Source organism: Trachinotus anak, unplaced genomic scaffold (genome assembly GCF_046630095.1).
Source record: "Trachinotus anak isolate AG129_WGS33_773 ecotype Australia unplaced genomic scaffold, CSIRO_AGI_Tana_v1 ptg000005l, whole genome shotgun sequence".
In the NCBI taxonomy this organism is placed as follows: domain Eukaryota; kingdom Metazoa; phylum Chordata; class Actinopteri; order Carangiformes; family Carangidae; genus Trachinotus; species Trachinotus anak.
Window position 1 is genome coordinate 24,278,018 of NW_027273856.1, and position 26,220 is coordinate 24,304,237.

Consider the following 26,220-nt stretch of genomic DNA (forward strand, 5'->3'; position numbering starts at 1 on the left):
GATCAAACTCAATCTGACAAATAATTTCCCAAATAATAATTTCTAAATAGGCTTGTATCCCTCGTACAGACACAGGTTCTCAGTGTATTTGGCAATTGTCTTTGTTAAAGCAAAATGTTTTTTTTTTTTTTACCCAGTTCTATTTCAAGAATAATCGGATTACCAAAAATATAAACTTCACATAAATATTTGTACTGTTCATTCAAACAGTTTGATGCATCTTGAAATCTCAAATGACAGAATAAAAAATAAATTATTGTCTGAAGCCTCACTTCTAATTTTTTCGTATTCTTGCCACACAACCACAACAGTCTTGAATCCAGATCCCAGACAGATGACACTGGTTAAACAAATACATCTTGCAATTATGTTCATAAAACGGATTAATGACAATTTGTGAGCTGTCATTCTATGTTCATCTTTGCTTTAATACACTGGATTTCTTTTGAGTGGTCTGTGTAGTTAATACTGAGGATTTAAAACTGTTTTTATTTTCCTCTACAAAATCATTTATCTGCTCCACGAGAAGACTTTAAATAGACTCCTGGGAGCTGTTAATCATCACTGATAGCAGCTGATCAATTGATTATCTCACACCTCAACAATTACGCAAGGTCTTAGGGAGTAACTGAAGTCAAATGGTTAAATCTATATTCATCTTTGGTGGTTAGACTACAGTAAAATCAAACACTAAAGCACATTTTTGCATGTTAGTGTTTCTTCGTGCAAGGGGATCAAATTGATACTAAAAAACACTTAATATCTGATGTAACTCCATTTACATTTCACTGCCAAAAATCAGCAACTTCTCACCCTTAAAGATGACTTTCCAGTCACCAGATAATGTCATGTAAACCAGTACCACCATAGACCTCGTTAGGGAGATGGCTGAAGAAGTGTGAATACTGCAAGAAATACTGAGACAAGGGTTAGTGTTTTATTCTTCAAGTTGATGTCTGATACAGAGCTGACACTGAATCGGGGTAAAATCAAGTTGGGACAATGACAGAGCAAGAGGTTGACAAGTGTGTGTGTGTGTGTATGTGTGTGTGTGTGCGGTGGTGGTGGTGGTGGTGGGGGGCGGGTTGTTGGAGTGGTTCAAGAGATGCAGATGTAAATATGTGTGTCACAGTTCAGTGCCCACTGCTTCAGAGAAAAGGATTTTGTAAGAAGCACAAGGCCGGGAGAGGTTATGGCCACGGGGAGAAGATGGAGCACCAGGCTCCTTTGTTCTCTGCTCTTGGTTTTGTCACTAGTCCAGCTGTTAGCCAGAGGTCAGTGGAGTGAGACACTATGCCAGGGAGCGCTGACGAGGCTTGATCCTAGGATAGAGCTGCAAAGGAAACAAACAAAGAGGAGAAATGTTTAACATGACTAATTTGACTTGACTTGTTTGTTATTAAGTTCGTCGTCATTGATGTCTCTCATTTATTTCTTCTTTTGCTTCAGTACAGTTGTGTATTATGTATTTTTCTTTTTTAATTCCTAATGTTAAACCTGCGTATGCTGTGACTCCAGCTGAAGGGTACATCAGATTCGGATTGAAATTGGAACATAGGAGGAGCAATGCAATGTACTGATAAATTGATAAAGATTAACTTATTGATTAGCTGGAAGAAACCATATAAATGTGACAAATGATGTATTTGTTGTTACCCCCAGCAGGTTGCGGGGCACGTAGCCCTCGTTGTCCTCGAGTCGCGCCCACCACCACTCTGTTTCATTGTCATCCTGTCGTCGCAGAATGGTGACGGCGTCCCCCTCGCTGAACGACAACTCGTCCTGGTTCTGAGTTTCGTAATCCCACAGAGCGTACACTGTCCCCTTGTTCATGACACCCATCTTCTCCTGAACACCTGCACGAGAGAATCCCAAACAAACTGTCAATGTCACAAGTTGTCTTACAGTACAGGGGCGGATATTTTTGTTTTTTGCAAATCTCAATGAAGTTTGAAATGAACGGTACTTTTAGGGGTACATCTGAACTGATTGCTGGGTTGTTTCTCACCATATAGAAACTGGGAGCACTGGATATAGCCCTCTTCCATTTCTTCACACTTATCTGCAGCGGTCTCCACATCACTAATGGTGCTTGCAAAGATCGCTGCTCCCGACTCAACCAACAGCTTGCAGAGATGAACACTGTTACAGGAGGCGGCACAGTGAAGTGGAGTCCTGAAACAAACACAACCAGGAAAACAAACGCAATAAACAGATTATGTAGAGTCAAACTCATTAAAATTTCTTCAGTATGGGTTATTACCCAGCTCTCCTGTTGTTGGAGACCTTGGACTTACCATCCATCACTGTCAGCAGCATTGACATTCACACCAAAATCCAACAGGAACTTGACTATGTGGTGATGCCCTGCACACACTGCGTTGTGCAGGGGTGTGATGCCCTCATCATTGGGAGTGCTTGGATTCTCCACCTGAAAAAAATGAAGGAGAAAAGATGAGCACACATCCTACATGCAAACACACATATTAATGTATACGGAAACATGATGTACCTCATATATGATCCTCTGGACGAGGTCAAACTCTCCCTCCAATGAGGCATCCAGCAGGAGGGCCAGAGGGTTGAACTTCACTCTGAACCCATGACCAGTGCGCTCGGAGTTTGGCTTCTTCAGGTTTGTGCGTTTCTCCTTTAACAACAGAGAGAGGAAGCTTGAGTTACAATTTTATTTATTCAAAAAGTAACTCTTCAAATGCAATAATACAGTAAGTCTGTGTATATGTCTCTCTCACCAGGGGCTGTGAGACCACTGTGCCAGTCTCCTCCGGAGTGGTGACCTCCGGCACAGGGCTGGGCAGCGACGCCTCTGAACTTCCAACGTTGTTGTTATTGTCGTCCTCTGGTCCCTCTGCTTCAGCAGCATCACCCAGCCCTTCAGGTGGCGAGGGCAGTGGCTCGTTGTCGTTAGCATCAGTAGATGGAGGTGGAGCCTCAGAGCCCAGCTCCTCTGCCCCAGGTGGTGGTGGCAGTGGTGTCTCAGAGAGGAGGTTGCCATTGTCTGTATCTGCTGCAGAGTCACCTCCCAGATATCCAGGAGGATTAGCTGGCTGATAAAATGGCGTTCCACTACCTGCACCATTGCCACCTCCTGATCCACTGACTCCGTTTCCCTCTATTCCTCCTGCTAGGGTGTTGAATCTCTGGTAGAGCAGTTTCTGGATGTTGGGTCCGCTGGGGCCCTCTGGTTCTGTGATGGAGCTGCGCTTCTTGAGGGGTCTTGGAGCGTTTGCCAGTTTTTTACGGAGCACCTCGAGATCAGCGTCACTTTGGTAGCGCAGTGGGGAGTGTACCATGGGTGTTAGCTTAGTAGGGCTGAGTGGTCGTGGGATGTTCTCCACACTGGGAGGAGGCGCTGAGGGCTCCAGGTGCTGGAAGCCCTCGTGATCATCAAACTCTCCGTCCAGAGCGTCCTCACCGCTGGGTTGGCCTTGGAGCAATGGGAAGGCCCCTCCTGCCTGAACAAAAGGCAGGGGCGAAGGTGGTGTCGAGCTGGAGGGGAGGACAGGCTTCCCGTATACTAGAGACAAGGAGAGAGAGTGGGTTTAAATTTTGGGGAAATTACATTAGGGCTGCATTTGTCAGGTAGTCTGCAGGCTAATATGTCAAAAAAGTGAGAATTGGTGTCATGTTAAATTTCTTGTTTTGTCTCACTAACAGTCTGAAAACTAAATTAATTACAATGACATAAATGAGAGAAAAACAGGAAATCCTCGTATCTAAGACTAACAAGCTAATGCTGGGCATATTTTCTCGATGCACGATGTAAAAAGATTAATCTAAGTCCTGGACCTTCTCTTCAAACACCACTCTTACCTGCTTTGAGAGCAGGCTTGAGTGGCTGGCTCTTTGGCGCTGCCTGCTGGAGGTACATGTGGTAGATGGAGCTGGAGTTCATGGTAGGTGGACCTTTACGGGGTGACTGAGGCCGGGAACCTCTGTCTGGCATGAAGGGGCGTACTGCCACAGCTGGCGGTGGATCGAGTCGCTCGCTCAGCCCAGGAGGGAAAAGCGGTGCATTAGGCTGGAAGGTGGGGCTTGGTGGCACTGAGATACGCTGCTGGATCTGCTGGGAGGATGAGCCTGTGGAAGGGGGGACGCGAGGCCAAGCGGGAGCTGGCGGGTTCGGGAGTGGGCGAGGAGGAGGAGGTGCATCCTTGCGGCGCTCCAAGGAGCTGGCTGAGTTTGCGGAGGTGAGGTGGGAGCCATAGGGAGGCGGCTGTGGCTTGGATATGGCAGGGGAGGAGACAGCCATTTTGGTGTCTAGCACCTGGGAAGAAGCATGAGACCTAAATTTTGAATTCTTGCCCTGAGGTAAGTAAGCCATTATATAAGCAATTTTTCTTATAGATGTGACATTATTAATGGCTACAGGAGATGAACATCCTTGTAGACATTATTGGGGATAAAAAGAAAGGCGACTAACCTTTTCTGCACTTGGGGCGATGGGGGAGCCTGAGGGAGGGCTCTTGCCCTGGATATCAGTCCCTGAGTCTCTTCTCTCAGGAGGCTTTAGAGTTGTGCTGGTCTTGCCAACTGTAGGCCAACCAGTGTCATTAGCTACGGCACAGATAGGACACAGTAAGTATGTTGCAAAAGAGAAAAAAGACCATAGTGAATGACTGAGGTTATAAGGTGAGAAGCACAAGCCTCTATTGCAACTCAAGGTAGTGACAAAGCATGTCCACCAGAGCTAGGTCTAAATGGTATCTTTTTCTTTTTAATATATGAAAAGTGTCTTATTGGCCGCATACGGTTGAATCTTGGTGATGGCATTTCAAAAACATTTTATACACATGCTGCATGTGTATATGTACCATTTTGACCTAGGATTGGTATAAAATTGAGGGTTCAGGATTTTGAGAAGCCTATCCTATTAACCAGACACTATTAAGAGACTTTCAAACTCTTCCTATTGCTTTTTGTTAATTTGAGTTCGGCATCTTTCACATTTATAAGCAAAGATAATGAGAAGAATCAAACCACTTCTCTAAAAATTATTAACTCCTGCAAAAAGTTTGACTACCACTGCTGCCACAGTCAAGTGACAAAATAGCTTCATGTACCATTTACTTAAAACATATTTCCAATATCATCCTTTTGTTATTTATGGTCAATTATTCATCTTTCTTATTATGCATCAGTCAAAATTTCCATACTCTATACTTTATTTCTTACACTAAAGATTTGCAAGTTGTCTTTCTTCTTAAAGCAGAAATATATCAAAAACACTTAAGGTTTTAAGCGGGGCTATTGATCAATAGGACAAAAATCCTGAGTCTTCACTTCACAGCAGTGATGGTAATGAATGTATCTGCATTAGTATTTTGCTACTTTGTGCACATTTAGTGTTTTGACTTAGTCACTTTTGGTAAATAGTAACTAAATTGTGTGTCTTCAAGATTTAACTGACAACTTGAAAAAATATATATGTACAAGATTAAAAAAAAAGCATCTTTAGACAGCAAGGATAGGGTTAAAAGAAAGTGGATGGAAAAAGGAAGACACGATGAAACAACAGGAATATGTGTGGTACAGTTTGACAGGAATTTGTTTGTAATAGAGCTGGAGTGTGGTGACCAACTCCTAACAGGCCCAAAAACCTAAAAAGCCAATTATAGCATTTTAGATTTACAATATTTTACTTACTTTATTCACTTTAAATAATCAACATAGTGCACAGTTGGTCTGTATTAGGTTAGTCCTTTCACAGCAACAGTGAAACAGTTCTACCAACACTAACCAGAGTCTAAAAGGAATACACATTGATCTGGGTCTTCACAGATGATTAAGAACGATGTTTCCTAAGTGAATCCAATGACATTTTAACATGCACAAGTTAAATTCCTTGTGTATGTAAAGTGTCAACTAAAAGTGGTTCTCACAGCTTGGAAGTTGTGAGAATGTGGTGTGGAGGTTAAAGTTAGACGGGCTGGGAATGTTATGGAATTAGAACAAAGCCCAAATACTTTGGACAGCTTTGCATGTGTGAACTTACGAGGCACTCAACTCATTGAACCTTCTCAGGAGAGTACAATCACACACAGGATCAGCAGTGCTTTGTCGGTGACTCTGTCTTCAAATGAAGCGTGACGTCAACTACGATTAGTGTGAAACTTCTGCAGATGGCAGAAAAGTGTTTCAAGGTGGCAACCCACTGCTTTGACGTCATTGGCCGATCCACAGAGGAATTACAACATAAACTCGATACTGCACAGGCAGGAGAGCTGAATGATGCCAAATAAGGATACTTCCATCAGTCAGAGAAGTGCATCTCCTCCACAGCTGTGCATCTAAGCTTCAATTTGTCTGAGACTGGTGGAGCAAATCATCAATGTCCCTTCACTTTTAAACAGGTTTTGTGAAATATAGCAGCAGCACTTGGTGATTGGAGTGTCATGACTGGGGAGAACCCAGCCTCTGTACTCCTAAATATCCAGTTAATTTAAGAAACAAACTGTTTTTTCAGATTCAATTAAACTTAAAGTCCGACTATGACAAGATATGGTTGTAATATGGGGGTAAAAACTCGAGCGCATGCTGAGGATCCTGTGCTACAGTTGAGAGAGAAGGTTCAGAAAGTGCCATCCCTCTGCTTTTGCAGCACTGTGCACTCACGGGACGTGCCGTCAGAGCCAGTTGAGGCTCCAGTGCCCGGGTGTGATTCTGGAAGGGACGGGGGTACCGGGTCCACAACGATGTCTAAATCAGACACTTTCCAAGGGCCGGGAGGCTTTCGCACACCGTCTGCCCCAGGAAGAGTTGTCCCCAGCCCCACACCCACAATGAAACAGAGACGTTAACAAAGACAGGACAGCATAGACACATGAGAGGAGAGAAAAGGGAGGGAATCACGGTTTACACAACACAGGAAGAGAGTGAGGTTAGAAAGGAAGGAAAAGGAAATTACAGAAATCAAGTCCAGGCAGAGAATCCACTGAGAAGTCAGGTAGGAAGGAAACAGAGTAATAGTCGGGATCCACGAAGGAATTTCAGTCACAAGGTGTTCATGCAAGATGTGTTGAATGTGTAGTGGTGCAAGATTTCTGCCTCTGGGGCTCCGTGTATCCAAACTAACTGATTGTAGGAACTACTGTTGTTTTCTATTTTAACTAAATTGTTCTTGCTTTCTCAATGAGAAATAAAATACAAGAAATTCACTCAAATTTTTCTTTCAAAACTTATCCTAAGGACAGTATATCACCTGGTATCCACTGCCACAGTTGTGCTTCCTTTTTGTGCTTTCCTGCAATTTAGAAAAAAAAAAAAAAAGCACTCTAAATATCATTTTGTGTGACTACACCAACCTGACTTAGTGCGGCCATGGTTGGCTTGATTATTGACGCCCAGAGTCTGAGGCTTCAGTGGATCAGGTGGGATGGTGTAGCCTCCCTCCTGACGCCCGGGCACAGGGACTTGGATGTACGGTCCGACAGCAGCAACACGGCCCAGGGTCCCAGGGGCTGGCTGGGGAGAAGGAGGTCCATTGGCTCTGTTCAGCTGTAAAAGAGTCAGAAAAGTGCCAAACGTTAGACGTGTTGAAAGGGGGAGCAATCAACACGAGCGAAAAACCTTTATCTAAGACTTGAAAGAATTACAATTTTTCATTTTACTTCAAACAACTGGGGTGTCTGAAGTGAGCTCTATAGGGACTTTTGTCAGAAGCATTTCAACCAAAACAATCTTAGGAGGAGATGTGTTAAGCGCTCCTAGTCTTACAGGGAGGTTCTCTTTTTGACGTGCCTCAGCTTTTTTCTTGTAGAGACGTTCCCGCAGCTCGCTGATGCGCTTGTCCATGAGCGTCACTTCCATGTTGCGCTTGTTCAGAATCTCCTTCTGCTGCTGCAGCTTGCTGTTTTGCTCCTGGTTCAACTTATTTCGAATCTGAGGATGATAAATGAGGGTGCAAACATATGTACAGATTCAATGGAAGTGCTATCGATGTACTTAGAGGTAAAGTGAACATAGTGAAACCTATAAAAGCATTTCCTAGATGTTGCACCTTATTTCTATTATGAAGTACCTGAAGCTCCTGATAGAGTTTACGGAGCTCTAGGGCTGCAGCGCCGGTTACTTGGCCACCCAAGGCGGTCTGAATGCCGTTGAGCTTTCCCCTCCTCAGGTCCTCCAGCTGCAGGCTGAGCTGCTCCACCCTCAGCACAGCCGCCTGCAACTCTGCCTGCTTCTCCTGGAACAGGCTGCTAACTTGCTCAATCTCTACAGCTGCATGTGAGAGATGAAATAATCACATCAGGTCACTCATAATCTCACTGTAGGTTAGTTGGGTCTATTTTGTTAGCAATACAATGTTGACAGTGACAGTGTCTATCCAAAGGTTGATGTGGTGATGGGATTCTTCCTGTCCACACTGTCTTTTTCCAAATCCTTAACTCCAATTCATAAAAAGTAGAAACACGGTTCCTTTATGAAAAACTATTTACATAAAATATCAGTTCTCAACACTAGGTTTGTTTGAATTTTAAATCAGCCAAAAGTGAAGTTTCTTAATGTTTGAATACAAATATAAGGTTTGAGATATTTATACATTTACAGTCTGTGACAGACTGAAAATGTGTGAATCCACATCCTCATCTTTACGTTAGCTTAAATTTTTTTCATTACACTTTATACTTAAATATTTCAATTCAAATGTGAGCAACTAAAGGTATTTTGTGAACTCATACCTACAGTTGTAATTACATACAGTATGTAAGCATACATACACAGGTTGCCATTGATGACCTTGCTGTAGTCCACCTGGCCTCTCATGGCCCGGATCTTCTTGAGTTTTGCTTCCTGGCTCTCCACGCGTTCCTTTAGCCTCTGTAGCTTCTCACTCTCTGAAACAGTTTGCTGCTGACGCCGCTCCTGTTGCTTCAGGTAACGCAAACGTTGCTCCTTCAGAGAAAAAGACACAGCTTTATTAGGTAAAGGGGTAAATACAAGGTTGATGTCAACTGCATCCAACGGTGCAAGTTGGGAAAGAAATACTGAAGACAGGTGCTTTTGAATATTTAATCTGTGTTTGTATGTTTGTAAGTTAAAATAACAACTCATGCATGAATATAAAACCAGGATATGTCAGTGGCAGACATACCCTACAACTAGGCTAAATCTTTCTACTGTATGCATCAACGCTGAAACGCTGTGCTGTGTCAAGACAGTCTGAAGGCTGAAGAAAGGGTCAGATGACTTCATATCTCTACCCAACTGAGAACTGCTCTAGTTAAGGTCCTAAAATAGGAGATGACAGGCCCAGGTTTCCAAATGACTGCAGGGCTTCAAGTGGGCCTACTTTTCAGACGCCACAACAAAGGCAATAAATAGTCTTTCTATCGTCGGGTCTGCAGCTTGCATGACTGATCAACACACCACAAGCACGGTGGTCAGACTGTGTTAGTGTCCTGGAAAACCACAGAGACTGACAAGGTAGACTGGTCGTGTGGAGGGTTGCCTCCAAAGAGGAAACCTACTTTTTTTATAAGCACTGTAGAGCTGTAATTAGTTAAAGAGAGGTAGTATCCTTAGTATTGGATGTTGCTGAATAACTGGGACACTGTGCAAGTGTTCCTCCATGACTGAAGTATAAATCCTGACAGAGTGGACAATCCCGGCACCGTGACTCATATGCTGTCCCATCTTATTTGTTACATAACTGCCCTATGTTTCAGGTCATGGTGGGACTCTTTAGATCAGAGAATAGTCCAACAAGAGTCCTTTTTCTGTCTAACAGAAAGGCTCAAGGCTGTGTCCTGAACTCACCTGGCCTGTTGAGGCCTTGAACTAATGTCCAGTCTGTGACTGTGGGATCAGACCACTTGACACAGTATCAGACAGACACGCACCTTTCTCATCACCTATGAATAGTCTGTCATACAACACGAGAAAGATGGCAAGCTATGATTGGTCAGGCTTTGACCTGTAGTCTGCCATGTTTCTCCATTAAGTTAGTATATAAGTTGTTCCAGTGTTTCCCAGCACTGATATGATAAGTTCAGGCACCTGCTGAATCACTGCAACATGCCATTTTGTCAGAATAAAGCATATTTTTAATGAAAGATTCATAGCACGATGAAAGAATGAAGACAGGATGTTACCTTTGCAACAAGCATCTGCTGCTGAGCCTCGATTTGCTGCTGCTGCCGTGTGGCCATCTCCTGCAGCTCTGACAGTGTGAGCTCCACACGCTGATTCCCCACCTACACACACACACACACACACACACACACACACAAGAAAAGGTCAAAACAGGTTAAGAAATCTCTATTCTGTTGTGCTTGTTGTTGCTGGTTGTAGTTCATTAAAAGTTTAGGCTTTATCCTGCTCATACACAAGTTGTTTGAGTCAGACCACCGCATGACCCAACAATTTTGCGTTGCCCTATGGGAGATGCCATGAGTTCGATGAAATAAGGATACACGACTCATTGTTAGCAGCTCTGAGTCAAAGCCAACGAGTGAACAGTTCAATGTTTATAAGCATGTAAGCAATACCTATTCAAATATGAGAGTCCGTGCACTGTGGATTCCTGACACTATTCAAAAATACTTATTTTGTTCTAGTAGCACTTGTAAGCCTAATATGCAAGGCAGTAAGAATAGAAAAGTATGTCTGGCATAAAATGTTGCATAAGCTAAAAAACGCTGGATAAGAATAAAACAAAAACAAAGTACAAAGATGCAAGTTATGCCAAAAGCCATTTGCAGAAATGATTTTGAAAGATGTCTGATTTCAACGGCCAGAGGGTCAAACAGTGGGAGAGTCAGGCTCTGCTTCCTCCACAAAACGGCTCCAAAGATCATTATGAAGGAATATTAATTCTGATGAGACTGAGAAGGAGAGTCTGAGGATCTGTGGGCAATGTGTCATTTGGTGTTTGTACACGTGGCACAGGCTTCATATCTCATCACATGGGGAAGAGATCACAGAGCTACATTGAAGACATCAGCACCAAACAAAGGTCGCTGCGTTACACTAGTGCACAGAATCACAAGATGATTTTGCTTAATAACCTTCTTTAATTAGTGGGAAGCTCTTCTGTATTTACATAAGCTTTTCTTAAAGATAACCTGTGACCACTATGTGGCCACTAGTGACACAGCTCTGATGACTGGATGTGCGTATTGTTTGTGCACAGGCCATTGACATTACAAGAAGTAGCCTCTATGATCTGTGGATGATCTATTGCATATAAGAAAATAATTTCACCCTCTGGAGCCTGTCTATTCACCAGTGAGTACACTGAACATGTTTTAAGTTAAAAGCTAAATATATGAATCCTGAAGGAAATTCTTGTGCCATCAACATGCTCGATGCACAAACAGAAACACAGGCTAGAGGAAGACGGTTAAAAAAAAAGTTGAATAAAATATATTTTTTTAATAATCTATAGACAAACATGAGAAAACAGTAGTAGTCGACAGTAATGGGTTAAAAGAAACAATTTATATTAATATTAAATTGATAAAATGACTGCCACAGTTATTCATTTACAGTAACCTCATGGTAGCAACAAGATAACAAAACACAGAGATGAGAAGCACAGAAAGTTGGGGAAATGAACCAAATTCAACGTGGACTCGAAATAAAAAACAACTCCATTACAGTTTTCTAAAGGTCAGATTGATTCAATTAAAGTTTTTGTTTTGTCTGACCCGACAGTCCACAACCAATAGATTCAGTTTAGTGTCGCAGAGGAGACAGAAAAGCAGGAAAACATCACAATTAAAAAGCTGCAATGAGCAAAATAACTTTTCTATTAAATATCAACAAAGTATTATACCTCTAACAGGAACAAGGTTTATACAGCATAGACCAAACTGGGACAACAGGCAACCTGACAATGTTATCTACCTTCTGAAAGCCACATGAACAGTAAAACAGGCTGAACTAGAAATTAAAACAAAGGGTTCACCACCACAAACAGTTCAGATGAAATTCTCTTCTTGAGCCAGAATTGGCACCATGTGTTGTTGCAGAGCTCGCAGAACAAAGCGCCACTAGCTATCACATTCAATTCTGTCTTCTCCTCAAACTATCATCCTACAGACATCTGAATTTCACAAAAGCAGGTGCTTCAGTCAGCACACTGGAGAACTACTCCTCAATAACACAGCATACTGAGTGAGCAGTGAATACAGCCCTCCAAACTACAAGCAGTGCTGAAATGCTGAAGCGCTCCCAGACTTTTGCCTTCAGGAAGAGTGTTCAAAGCGGGAGGAGAGAGGAGGCGATGCAGGAAATGTCACACTGAAAAATGCAGAATGGTGGTTCGGGTATGGCATTTTTTAATATGAAGGGATGAGTAAGAGGCATAGAAACGATGGCAACATGACATATAGAAATATATCAGTCTAAGTCTATGTTCTGTTAAGTGTGTGCTTAATATGATCCTAAACATGTGGGCAAAAAGCAGGAGACACAGGACTAAGTCCAGGTGAAATAAACATCACATGCAAAAGGCAAAAATATTGTATGCACTTCTCTTACTGGATTAGAGGAGGCAGACATCTGTGACTCATCTCATCTGAATAAAACATGCTTCTTTTCGGGAATAATTTGCCTTTTAAAATATTGTGAAGTGAGGCAATAATAGTGTACATCTCATACTTCATCTCATCTCAGAGGACACGCAGCACGGCACCTTCAGCTCAGACACTGTTTCATACCTGGCATTTGTTAAGGCATTTAGATACAAGAATGTCCAGGGTGAGTCAACACCCATACAGAGATGGAGAGAAAGAGCGGGGGAAGCCACTGGCGCACGTGTACACACACACACACACACACACACACACACACACACACACACACACACACACACACACACACACACACACACACACACACACACACACACACACGCACGCACTCAGTGACAATTCACCCGAGGGAGAAACAGACACACGCCCTCAGACAGTGATGAAGAAGGAGTTGGAGAAACACCCAAGAGAGAGAGGGAGGGAGAGAGAGAGAGCACATAAACCCCATCCATTGGCTGCACAGATATGTACATAGATAATTGATTATGGGTTAAATCACATAATCTCACAAATACTCATGTAGTAATGGTCAACAGAAAGCTTTGATTGATGAGCATTTTTGAACGTTATCTTATGCTTGAGGAAACTGTCATCAGCATTTTTAACTATTACCTGATGTGTTATAGACAAAAGAATTGGTCAATTAATCCAGAAAATACACTGCAGATTAACAGATAATGGAAATAACCGTAGAAGATCTATCGCTGCACCTAACAATGATGTTACTTATTGATAAATATGGTGATTATTTTCTTAATTAATTGATTTTTGTGCACAATGACCAAAATAAATATGATTTCAATGTATTTCAATTGCTTGTTTTGTACCCAACAATACTGAATTAACCATCATATATGACAAAGAAAAGCAGCAAATCTTCACATTTAAGAAGCCATAGCCAGAGAATGTTTGGTATTCTGGCAACTCATTGATTATCAAAATAGATGCTGATTCATTTTTGTTTTTTATTGATTGACTGATCATTTCAGTTTTTGGCAAATGAAATGAGATGTTTCATTACTGCCAATGAAATGTGACCATCAATAATGGAGGCTAAGGTTTGTGATATAAAAAAAAACAAAAAAACATTGAAAATGCATGTGATCATAGTAGTGTTCCCTTGAGGCACCTCTGCTCTTTACAAGGCTCTCAGAGGATGATCGGCTCTGCTTGGTGGACAGAAAGCCCCTGGGGTTTGGGCAGCAGCCCATGGAAAAGCCAAAGCAATGATCCTCTTAGGGGCCGTTATATCATCCAGCAGGCTGACTGATATAATCATCTAAATCAGATATTAGGAAGAAACTCGGACACAAATGAGCCTCAGCACTTGGGAGGTTAAGAGGAGGCAGCCATGCAGCTGATAATGTCCTCCTCTTTGCATGAACGAATAGTGATGATAAAATAGATGTGTTTACTTGTCACAGCATGGTGTGGATTTTTTAGGTTATTAGCATGATTAGATTAAACTTTCGCTTGGAGAGTGGATCAATAGCTGATATCTAGATCTATAAAAATATGTTTTACCAACACAAACAGAGTCAAAAGTTCATTCAGGATAACAAAAGCAATGGCTTCTAGCTGCTCTTGTACCACACTGCTATCATCTTTTTTTTTTTACGAAATAAAAACCAAAACCCCTCCATCTCCTGCTGTGCTGGATTTTACCCTCCACCCTTAAGGTTGAATTAGTTACGATTCCTTGACCGCAACACTTTCCTATTGTGAAATCTGGGACAGATGGTCAGAGAGAGAAAGGATGCCACGCCAGAGGCTGCTTTTATCAGAGTCATTCACATCTCTTAGCACACACATCCTAAAGCTAGAGATGAACATGCACAACGATGGGTGCACCTGACACTGAAACACTGACAGCGTCTGGAAACACCAGGGTCCGTGAGGTTACTCTCAAAACCAGCTTAATATCAGAATTATTATATATCCACAGACAGTCGTGCTCCGTCTCAGCCACTGTGTTCCTCCAAGGAACATCATCTGGCACGGCCTTCCATACACACAGGGCAGTTTCAGTCCAGACCAAATGCCATCAGAGTAGAGGGGGTCCATCTCCATCTTCAAGAATCTCTTGAAGACTCATCTCTTCCAACAGCACCTGCCGCCTCTCCTAGAACCTCTAACACCCTAACATGCCCAACTCTGTTGAACAGATTTACTACGTAGTTCTTACTCCAAAGTCTCCAACTGAACTAACGCTTGAGCGCTACCCCTCACTCTGGATAAACAGGTCTGCCAAATGAATGCAAATGTAATGTTATGTCACTACTGTGCTGTACAATGAAAAAACAAAATGCTGTCACTCAGTAAACAGACTACTTGTAGATGTTTATGTAATGTGATGACATCAGCTGAACTCAGTGGAAGAGTAATGACCCTCACTAATACTTTCAAGTGTATAATGTGGAAACAATTCAAAAGAGAACTGATCACTCCGAGTGCCTTTATGTTGGTATAAGAAAGCCAATAAAATTTCAATATATGGCTAATATAAAAAAAAAACCCCATCCTTTTCGTTTTTCTCTTTATATAATTGAGTGAACTCCCCATTCCCCCTTTAAAAAAAAACAAAAACACAACAACATAAAAACAGCTATAAAAATATATACTTACTGTGTAATGACATTTTGTGTTACAAACTTCTATATAACGTTCATTATAACCCTAACCTATCCACGAAAGAAGGCACCAGGTTACTCTAAGTTATTGTAAGTACATCTCTGTTTTAACATCATTTGGATAATGCTAATTAAGTCTCACCCCATTCTCATTGTGCTTCTCTCCAGTGTTTCCACTTCTGCGGCTTGTCTGATCCTGAGACTGCTGACTCCCTGCAAAAAGAAACAGTCACCATCACAAACACCGGTGGGGCACAGACGCACGAGTGTGCACAGACGAGTGTGCACACAAGTGCAGATTCAGAGACAACAACCATTGTCAGGAATAGTTTGAAAATTCACTGACATGATTGCACATGACAGATGGATTTAAGAACTGGGACAAGCACTGCTGACTACAGCCAACTAACTCAAACTTGATGGGAAGATGAGAATAAATGATTTAAAATGTCACAGGAAAAGATAGAAAACTGGCCACTTGTGCCATTTCTACAACTCACTGGGTATTTTGACGGTACCTTTGCTCCAGGAATGTTCTTTCTCAGTCAGGCTGAGAGAATTTCTATCGAACATGAATCAGCTCCGGATCACATCACAGCGAGTTTGTGTTCCTGCTGCCAGTTAACTGTGTGTGTAATTCTTCTCTACATCTAACTTCAGTTAAATTCAAAAGAAAAAATTATGTGTCCTAGTGAGTCTCTAGTCTTGTGCAGAGCTGGTGTCAGTGATTGATTTTAAGCTTAGATGCATTTCACGCCTGGCTTTTCATGTGGTCACACTATATCCAAACACAAATGCAAAAAGATATGTCTGTAGTGTGTGTGTGTGTGTGTGTGTGTGTGTGTGTGTGTGTGTGTAAATGGGGCAATGATTTATTCTTGTGACAAGCCCCATCAAGCATCAGTTACTTTGCTTTTTCATCTTAGCCAACCTTATAAACTCTTGATACAAAAGGATACCACATAAAAACGTTACAACTTGGTTCAAAGTAAAAACAAAGACCACACATAGTTTGATTTTAACCCAACTTAAGAAGATTGACACTCATAAGCTGCCTAGGTATCTCCATCTATCTCCATATCTCCACCAGCATCCATAGCTGTGCCAGAACAGGTGTCAGGAACTCCCTAACAACCCTCCACTCCACCCTCCACGCTCCTTCAGGGAGAGACTACACAGCCAGCAGAGAAACTTCCTTCCGGAGAAGGCTGGGACGGTACGCACCTTGATCGCTGCTTTCTGTTGGTGAATCTTCATGCCGGAGGAAGAACTTGACCTCTTGTTTCCGAGGCCCCCATTTCTGCAGGTGTTCGTACATCATGTGCTCGAAGGGGATCGCTCGCTCTGCAGGGATGGAAAAGTTGAAGAAAACGGGAAACAGACTGATTAGTTGGATCCATTGGTCAGGAGGTCAAATAGAAATTCTGTGTGTTCTGTGGGTAAAAGCACAGGATGAAAAAATAAAAATTGAACAATGGCAAAGCAATGTGTTAAAAACAAGTTTCCTGTTCTCTGTTGTATCAAAGATTTTTCTTTTTTGTTCCCATTTGTGTTGGATGTCTTTGAAAAACAAACAGTACCAGACTTGTATCAATACAGCATCAGTACAGCCTGCCACAAACTTTCAAAGATCAATTGTTGGTGATCAATTTGTTTTACCCGTTTCCTTTGTTAAGTTAACTAACACACAGTGTAGGTGCCTCACAGCAGGCCCATGCAAACACAGCAGCATGGCAGTAAAGGCAAAGTGTGTGTGCAATCTGGTTCTGACGACTACAACAATTGAAAAAATAACAAAACAAACATCAAAAAACACTGGATACATTTATCTGAGCCAATTCGTCCATTTGAGTGTTTGACTTTTTGGATGAGGTTTTCAAAATTAAATTAAGCAAGAAGAGAGGCTGAATTTTTTTTTCTTTTTTTTTTTTTTTTTGCATTTCAAGAGGACAGTGTGCTGTAGGCACAGAGAGACTGAGAGACAAAGAGGTGGAAACAAAGACAGAGAGGTTTTAGGAGGTTTCAGGGGCTGACGGCTGCATTGTCAGGCACCAGCCGAACATGATTGCATAACGTGGGTTAATAAAGCTCTTGGCTGGGATGTTGTTTTCAACAGAGGAGTGGCCCCTCAGCGAAAAAACGCTGATAACACTGGGCGTGTCAGCACGACGATGGTGATGGGACCAAATCGTTTGGACCCAGTGGAATCTGTTGTGACAGTGCTGTAGACAGTGCTGGTATGTAACCCTTTTCTGACCCACAAATTTAAACTCAAAGTGATTTCTCCTAGTCTGGAAACAGCTGATGGGAATGGGAACATGCGTTTTTGTTAATACATACATTTCTTTTCTTTCTTGGCTTCTCTGCGATTTTCCTCTTCTCAGGTAGTAATGCACAGACAGTTCGACATCTGAACTTTCTTTAATAGAGTGCTTGTTTTTACATTAATGAGGAAAGCTAAAGGCTACTGCCTCATCAAATTAAATTATTGTACATGTAACTGAAGTGTCAAACTGATAATGGAGATTCAGATTACTTCACCTTCACACATTACTTGTGGCACCCTCTGTTCTTTCTCTATAACATGGCAACGCTGCTTCGCACAAGAGAAGAGGAGGAAGAAGAAGCCCTCGCTAATCTGAATTTTTTGTGCACTGCAGCAGATAAACAGGCTCCGTAACCAGCAGCACAGCTTGGTCCAGTTCTTACCGTTGCCTCTCCAGACCTCAGCCAAGTGGCAGCCGCTTTCGCCAGGCTCTTTGCAGAACTCGACAACATCGCGGCACGTCGTCTCAGGGGTGATGGGCACCTCAGTCACAGCCTGTTCCCCATCGCTGAGGTACACCGTCAATATCATCTGAAAGAGGAATAATAAAGGTGATCAATGATCCCACTGAGGGTAAATAGAATATGGGGAAAAAATATGAATGAAAACATGAAAACACAGGGGCAGATATTACCAGTAGAAATAAAGATGACTTACAGTGTTCTGTATAAAAATATAAAGATATATGGAAAATACAAAAAATGCTTAAACCATTCTGATGCCACATGTTACTGTCCACCGGCCTTGTCTGTGAGCTGCTGGTGGACTCATGCCTGTGCCTGCCACATTTCTGTTGACTAAGGCCCATAGTGTTGAACATACACAGTGAGGTAAGACATAGCAATGCAAGCCCTCACATGCTTCTGTCTGGTCTCAAACAGTAAAAGCAGAGACCACAAAGTCCTCTCTACGATCTCAACCAATCACCTTCAAGAGTTGTTGACTTTGTTGAAACACGAGGAAACTGCAAATCTATCCTAAATTCTATCCCACATATACCCTCCTAAATGCAAGTTGCTCAACAGCTAAATGTCAAAGCCTGAAGGCAGCATATGGAGGATAGGATGAGGAGCAGTGAACTTCATCCTACACACCGACTATCTTGAAAGTATAAAGTGTTGAAGTGCTACTTTGTACCTGCAGCTATCAGACTGTACATCACTACCAGTCCAAACATCGTCACTAAGTAATATTGTGACATGGCAGCATGGGTGTAAAATGCATAAGACCTTTGGACTAGTCCAGCCCCGCCTGCATATTTTATGTCTTCAGCTTGAATACAAGGGCTGAAACAACTGGTTGATTAATTAACCTACTTACTGCCAGAAAATCGACAAACAGTTGGGAAATATCTATTTATTATTGTTCAATATTCCAATTGAATACTGTCTGGACCACTAGTTGGTGGCCAACACAGTATTAAACATGACATGTTCATACCAATAATCACAAATCTCTGTATCACTGAAAGCAGTGCATGTTCTTTAAAAGAGACCTTCTTTGGCCAACATACACAGTGCAGACATGTTATTAATCTGACAACACGAGAGAGTTTATTTCAGTAGTTTGTCAAATGAAGGAAATTCACATCAGTTAGCTGCAGGTACATTTGGGGTCACTTTCGTTGTTTCCTGACATTTGTTACAAGCAGTTAATCAAAAGTGTTTTGGAGTTTTTGTCTGGTGTTTAGTCAATATAAGTAACTTTAACACATGCAAACTGGGCTGGACTTCTGCCATTTAAAGACTTGAAGAAGGTAAAAAAATATCCAGATAGTCCAAGCGGATAAAAACATATCTAAGAAGATTCAGTCAGGGCTCTGTGCTGAATCACTGCAGTTACTACTTTATTTAATACTTTAATTCATAAAAAAATAATGATCTCTTTTGAATTTGGGTTTTAAATGTAAAAAAAAAAAAAAAAAGGAATTCATTTTCAGTTTGACAACTGGGTGAACAACTCTCGGTCCTCTGGTGATATGAATCACCAATTAGGTTGAATAAAGCCAATATAAAGCATGAAAGATGCAGTGGATAAAAAAAAAAAAAACACTGACTCACACAAGTGACTCTGTACAGACACTGATCAGAATATTTGACTTCAACAAAAGAAAAACTTACACTACACTTACAAACTTACATTAAAAAGATATTCAGTTTCACAAATGTGATGAGATTTTCCAACTAACTTATTTAGACCAGTAGGCTTATCTACATGATATGTTTTTCCTTCTGCAGTGGTAGATTTTCATTGTTTTCTGTGGCACAGAGCACTCCAGGAGGTTGAGGTGTGCCTTCCTGTTTCATGTGACAGGCTCACTACAGTGTAGTGCCACTAAAAGAAAACAGGACTGTGAAGAACCGAGAGACAAAAAAAAAATCAAACCGAAACCGGATTCTGCATATTTCAGTAGCGTGCTTTTGACCTGTTCAACTTTTCACATTTCTCGTTAATGGCTTTCCTGGCTGAACAACATGCCATAACAGGGAGGAGTCTGAGCCAAAAGAACATCAATGTAATTATCTAAGTAACTGCTACTTTATCAAATTAAGCATTACTTACACTATCAAATTGCTCTCTTATTCTACACCAACAACTACATCACTTTGTTTACATACGGCTATCTACACACAGCTATACACAACAGTGTCAAACCAAATCAGTGAAAAAAATGCAATGAAAGAAGAGACACCTGCAAAAGGGCAAAAATCAAACCACTGATATCTGTCTACAGTGTTTGTAGAATGACTCAGTGTTTTCAGGGGTCATTCATTTTTCAGGGACACAAAGATGCTGTCGAATCAATTTACTTTGCTTAATTAAAAACAAATATTAAATGTTTAACCTGGATTATTATACACATGCACAATTCAGAAGGTACTTCAATGTAAACTGAAGTGTGTGTCTGTACATGTGGCCTCAGGGTGCATTTAAAGTGCTCCAATAATTGTTGGTGTATGCCACTGTCATATATATATTCTAGCTTTAGCCACTGTGATACCTATAGATAATTAGTCCTGGACTTCCTCCGAGACAACGTGACTCATCCTTTGTAATGATGCAACTGTGTGATTCATTGACATTTTCTGCAGCAGCACCACTGGAACAGTATGATCATTTGTGCTTGGGAGCCGCTGCAACTTCCACTCAGCTGATAATGATCCTAAAAGCTCATGTTTTGGCCAATTGCAAAACTGATGGGGATGAAAGGTGCTGGAGCAGAGACGCAGGCAAATGTTGTATTCTTAGGCTGTGGCTTTCCTTTCCAACAGACATCCAGCCATACCATCCACCTATGAGCTCATGTTGTTTCTGTCTGCACCCAGACAGACTAGTAATGGATGTCATTTTGGGGACCTGATCTGCCAGAGCATTATCAGCAAAAAAGTAAATATGCTGGATACTAGTTATATTTTGGCTGATAGATAATTACTTTGCTAATCCCCAAGGGATGTTCGAGTGCTAGCAGCTGCACAGTATAGATACAACATAGTAGAGGAATAAAAAAATTGTGAACACAAAGCATCTCAATGAGGGCAGCATTTGTTCTGGTGGAAATTGTAGGTTATATGAAATTAGTGTGGGGACATATTATGCATTCTTATTTATATTTAAGTTTTACAGTCATGCTCGATGTACAAAACATCATATACAAAAAAGGTCAGGTAAATAAATAAAATAAAAAAAATAAACAGCCAATCATAATCTGCATCCCAACAAACAAACATGTTTTCTACGACTACAACACAGCCCTAAATGTCCAATCAGGCACGATGATGTGGTCCCACAGACCCAATGCAGAATATTCTCAAATATACCTTCACATCAACAGAAACTACCAGATCATGTGCCTATACATTCAAAGAGTGACAGTGCAGAAAATAAGAAACTCCAGGTGCCCAGCTCACTGACCACTGGAGAAATACGAACCGCCCTCACTAAGTTGCGTCTGCCCATGCTCTTGACTCTCTTGACCGCCCTCCGTTTCCTCCTGATCTCCTTCTTTGGTGGCCGGTGGTGCTCCTTTGCCCAAATGGGGTTCTCTTTCGAGAGGCTAACAAGGCCACGCAACACTATAGTCACAAACCTCTTCATTATAGCACTGCCGCTTTTACAGACATGAGACTTAACTGTTACGCCATCCCGGGCAGACCTCTGAAGCCGACAGCGGTGCGTGCATTAGAAAAGTGCTGCAGAGGAGACTTGGGAGGAAAATACACTTGCTGTATGGGTAATTCAGGGAGGGAGGGAGGGGAAGGAGAGAGAGAGAGAGAACTGGAGATAAAAACAGAAAGAGAGAGAGAGAGAAAGAGAGAGAGAGGCTTGGGAGGGAATCACAGGGTGGTGGGTATGGGTGGAGGGTGAGTGCCAGTAAGTCCCTGTCTTGGAAAAGTGTCCCTGGGTTGTGCTGGTGGCTGCAACACCAACGACTCCCTGCTAATGAGAGAAGTCTGAGCACAGCTATAACTGGCAGGCAGGCAGGTCAGGGCACTATCATGTAAATTCAAGAAAGGGATCATCTGTGCACTGTATGTTGGCTGTAATGACCAGAAACATACAGCATTTATCTTGCCTGATGCATAATGCTACAGTGGGCATCATCTGGAGATAGGGGCATTTATCATTTCACTTCTGAGAGGGAGAAGGATGCTTGGCTGGCTCGATCTCTAGCAGGATGATTCAAACAGTCATTTCCTCTCAACATCCCTGTCACTCATTTACTCACAAAAAGGCAGCCACGATGACAGAGACAGATCTGGTGTTTCCTGAGAGCAAACTTTAACTCAAAACTAGTTTTTTCAGTGTCTCAAATTCCACAGATTGAAAACAAACCAGGATAAATGGAACTCCTAAACCTGTCTGCTCACATCGAGACAAAAACAAAAAAACAAAAAAACACTTGGAACAGTAAATAATTTTAACCAAACGTGTGAAGCAGAAACAACCACACATTGACCAGTATTAGGCTTGACTTTGCTGAATCATCTGGCCAGATACAAACACATAAATAACTTGATCATAAATAAATCCATTCACTGGGATTTGAGCAGGTTGCCTTCAACATCCTTGACTAACAGAGTGTCGTGTAATCGAGCCAGTTCGTGCAGCCCAAATATGCCAAACGCTGCCCATCTGGCTAAAAATGGCACTGAACCATATGGAGGAAAGAGGAGGTCACGACATGACAAACGATGGTGAAACAAACTGCCCCTCCAACCAGCCAGGCCTCCTGAAAGCTGAATTAGGATTCCTGCTGTGTTACTGTACAAGTATTAAATGGGTTATACACAAAAATATATTTCCTTTACCAAGCACAAAGTTGACATTTCAAAAAGATGCTTCAGGACTACAAATCTGAGGCATTTGTGCTGCTACTGACCTAAACAACCCAATTTTGACTACAGTGACTTTGCTATTACAGACTAGTTCTAGTAGGTAACATATGAATGCTATTGATAATGTGCATTTTTATTTTTTTATCATTTAACTGTATTATATATGCCCTATTATATATATATCAAGTACATACCAGCACCTGATAAGTACTAGTAATAAGCTGTTTAAAAAGCATGTGTCCCTTTGAAAGCTGACTAATGTGCATTAGAGGAAGGCATTAATTAAGTCGAATTAATAATGAATACTTATTTTACCAATGAAAAAAAAAACAGATGGGAGTTGTTAAATAATCAATAACTGACTCTTCATTCATCTGTTCATAGTGAGTTTGGGGAAAAGGCTTAACGCTAATAGTTACATCCATTAAATGTATGACATTTTACGTTTTACTGACGATGCTTTATGCTATCACTGTGGTGGCTTGGATGACGACATTTTAAACCAGCGTACCTCCAAAAATGAGAAAGCAACAATAAGATGCAATGTTTACTTTTCCTGTAAGTCATGTTCTGCCCAGCTCCACTGCGTGAGATTAATGCCACTTGACAATCTACTCAGCTCAAAAGTTCCCCTTAACAACAGAGCATTAGTCGACGCAGCCACACAGACCTAGATCTGCCAAGGTCTCATTGGCTGCTGGAGTCACGCGAGAACCGAGTGTGAGGCTGCCTCTCTGCTCGACTGGCTCTTTGACTCTGATAGCTTGTTGGTGCCACAGGGCACAAATGTGCACCAAGGCTACCGTTGCAGTCAGTCCTGTGAACTCGATGGCAACAGCAAATATTGAGCGCTTTGCACTCCTGGAAACTTATAAGACTCTTTGAAGTTGTGCTTGTGAATCTAATCTAATGACAAGAAATAAAATTTTACTGTGATACTGTATTTTCAATCATTTCAGCGACAACTTGCCAAGACTGAGTCACCTCCATTCATGATAACACCTAACTGAACCTCCTGTAAACTTATCCTGCATTTAAGTTCATGTTTCCCTCCCTGAAGGCCAAAGGGGCTACAATCACTTTTCCCACAGTCTATTGCTGCATTCTCTGCACTAAACTTAACAAAAGACGTCCCAACAAAGCGCTGCTCCAATAGAGTTGCCATTCAGGTGTTCTATTCTTTGCTTCACAGAGCATCTAGAACAATAACACCAGGGAAAACAACAGAATTAAAATAGCTCTGTGATTGTACCGACTGCTTTAAATATAGCAATCATTTACTTTCAGCATTATTCAATACAAATCTGTTGTTATTATAAAGACAATCGAGGGTATACAGTTAACCTGCCTATATACAGTATTGTCATTCTACTTGCTCTTTATTGCATCTGCTTGCTAGCATGGACAACATGTCCAATCTTGTGAAGAAAACATATTTTATTCCTAGTGCTAAAAGCATAAAGACTTCAGACAGACCACAATCCCCATTCATCAAGTTGTGACAAGCACTGTGTTTCCGCTTCCTTATGTTTCAGTCACTGTAACCATCAACATGAAAAATTGAAGTCCCGCAGCTATGAACTCACATTACAGAGATACTGCACCATAGATAAAGTTGTAGAATAAAGTTAAGCTTTTTAAGAGACTGATCTCACTAATAGATTGGCGAAGTGGCAGTGGGAGAGGCAAATGGACAGATATCAGCCTTGCTTGAACTTGCGACTTGCGTGTAATGCTGAATGGGCTGTCATGAAATCACACTGAACACCTGGTTCTTTCTTAATCTCATGCTGAGAAACCACATGCCTATCACATATGAATGAAGAATCCCAAATGCCACAGGAGTGAAAACTAGGTGTGTCCTTTTCAAAGAACGCTGCTCCTGTGAAGAGCCTGACACCTGACAGTTTCCCCCGGGCACACAGCTTTGATTTTGTACAAAAAAATGGGCAGGCAAATCAATAGCTGTGAAGGCACTGATCTGGAAATAACAAATGACAGTCAATTCATTTTTTTTTTTTTAATGCTAGGAGAGCAGCGGTTGTGTGCACTCACCGGCATCATATTGGCAGCTCTGGCAGGTCAAAACTACGGGTGCATCGGCAAGCTGTCTCCCCCGCTTATCTTCAATGGCACCAGAGTCGACAGAGACCCACCTTGCTAGTTACGGGTTCTGGTTACTCCACTGTCAACCAACCGGGCCTCAGTCCTCTCTGTAAACCAAAACAGTGAAATCCTGTTAAGTTACCACAAAACTGAACGCAGTGCGGTATTTGACGTGGACTGGTCAGAGTTAACATCTAATGTTATCAGCCGTGAAGCGTTGATTTAAATGGCCCAGGCGTGGCTTCGTGCAGCTGCTGCTACAAACAAGCCGACGGTTAGCCAGTCACTGCTAGCTCGCAAAGCGACGCTGAAACAGTTAAAAAAAAAAACACAAAAAAAAAACAAACGACATGCAACGCCTCGCTGTTATCAAGCACCGACACAGTAATAATACTCACCAATGTCAGAGACGACTCATTGTTTCCGCGACTAAATCTTTGCTGCGGTACTGTTAAAGGCACGTAGCTAACCGGACCAACTGTCAACCAGCCAGCCAGCCAGCTAGCTAGCGCTATCTCCAGCGAAGTGCTAGCTGCGGTTAGCTGGTTTCAGAGGCGGCTAAAGGACGGTATGCAAGGCGATCTCTCCGCTCCTCGTCGGTCCTTCAGCCCGGACTGGCTGCACATCGGCACAAGCTATCGACGGAGTGTGTTTCAAGCAAACGAAAATGGATAAACGTCCACACAGGTCGGTTAAGCCGTTTTTTGTTGTTGTTGTTGTTGTTGTTGTTGTTTTTAACGAATGCAGTAAATCACCGTGAGCAGGCTAGCGATGAAAATACAAATAGCTGGGATCCAGTTGTTGACGGCGGGGAGGGGCGGGGCCACACCACAGCGGCGGCGGTGACGAGCCGACGTAGAGTGTCAAAAATGTGACGTCAGCGGCCGGGTCGGCGTGTTTCCGGTGTGTGAGTGTTTCAGCTTTCTCCAACACTGGCATCAAGCAAAGGGGAAGACTGATTAGATTATCTCGAGTCGCTAGATCCGTCAGTGAAAACAGGTTTACACGTCCGGGGGAGGAGATAACACGGCAACAAGTTGTGTTTGTCCTAGTGCAGGTTTAGATTAAAGTTAAATGAAATAGTAAATTATGTCATTTGCAATGAATTTGCAGCCTCCTCCAGACTCTTTACGTGTGCTGTTGATGATAGATGTAAGTTTTAAGCATCCTCTCCGTTTATGATGACAGAGCTTTGAAGAGCCTTTCTCTTTCACTGTCCTACATTTCTCAGCACTGACACACAAGCTTGCAAAAATAATGCC

General features: G+C 42.0%; 1 protein-coding gene across 4 annotated transcripts; it reads right to left on the minus strand.

The window, feature by feature from the left end:
- Positions 1-915: 915 nt before the first annotated feature.
- On the minus strand, positions 916-25,801 carry ppp1r13bb (protein phosphatase 1, regulatory subunit 13Bb). 4 transcript variants are annotated; one of them, XM_071479196.1, is made up of 19 exons: positions 25,357-25,801; positions 24,908-25,065; positions 17,900-18,047; positions 16,415-16,534; positions 15,333-15,403; positions 10,116-10,217; positions 8,742-8,916; positions 8,042-8,241; positions 7,762-7,902; positions 7,326-7,518; positions 6,637-6,765; positions 4,445-4,578; positions 3,835-4,288; positions 2,754-3,538; positions 2,513-2,650; positions 2,298-2,431; positions 2,009-2,175; positions 1,657-1,856; positions 916-1,333 (listed from the first exon to the last, which is right to left on the minus strand). In XM_071479196.1, the coding sequence occupies exons 2-19, from the start codon at positions 24,914-24,916 to the stop codon at positions 1,292-1,294; spliced, it is 3,342 nt and encodes a 1,113-aa protein (XP_071335297.1). In that variant the 5' UTR covers positions 24,917-25,065; positions 25,357-25,801; the 3' UTR covers positions 916-1,291. The 4 variants fall into 4 exon arrangements, with proteins under 4 accessions (XP_071335297.1, XP_071335296.1, XP_071335299.1 ...); XM_071479195.1 differs by having other exon boundaries at positions 7,738-7,902; XM_071479198.1 differs by lacking the exon at positions 6,637-6,765 and having other exon boundaries at positions 25,357-25,800.
- Between the last annotated feature and the right edge of the window lie 419 nt (positions 25,802-26,220).

What these genes read in the sequence shown, in the direction of transcription:
- ppp1r13bb (XM_071479195.1), bottom strand. An exon ending in GTCAAAAAGAGAACCTCCCT is followed by an intron (nt 7,519 to 7,737) that starts GTAAGACTAGGA and finishes ACTCTTTTACAG; the next exon opens with CTGAACAGAGCCAATGGACC. An exon ending in TCGCCCCAAGTGCAGAAAAG is followed by an intron (nt 4,289 to 4,444) that starts GTTAGTCGCCTT and finishes GCTTCTTCCCAG; the next exon opens with GTGCTAGACACCAAAATGGC.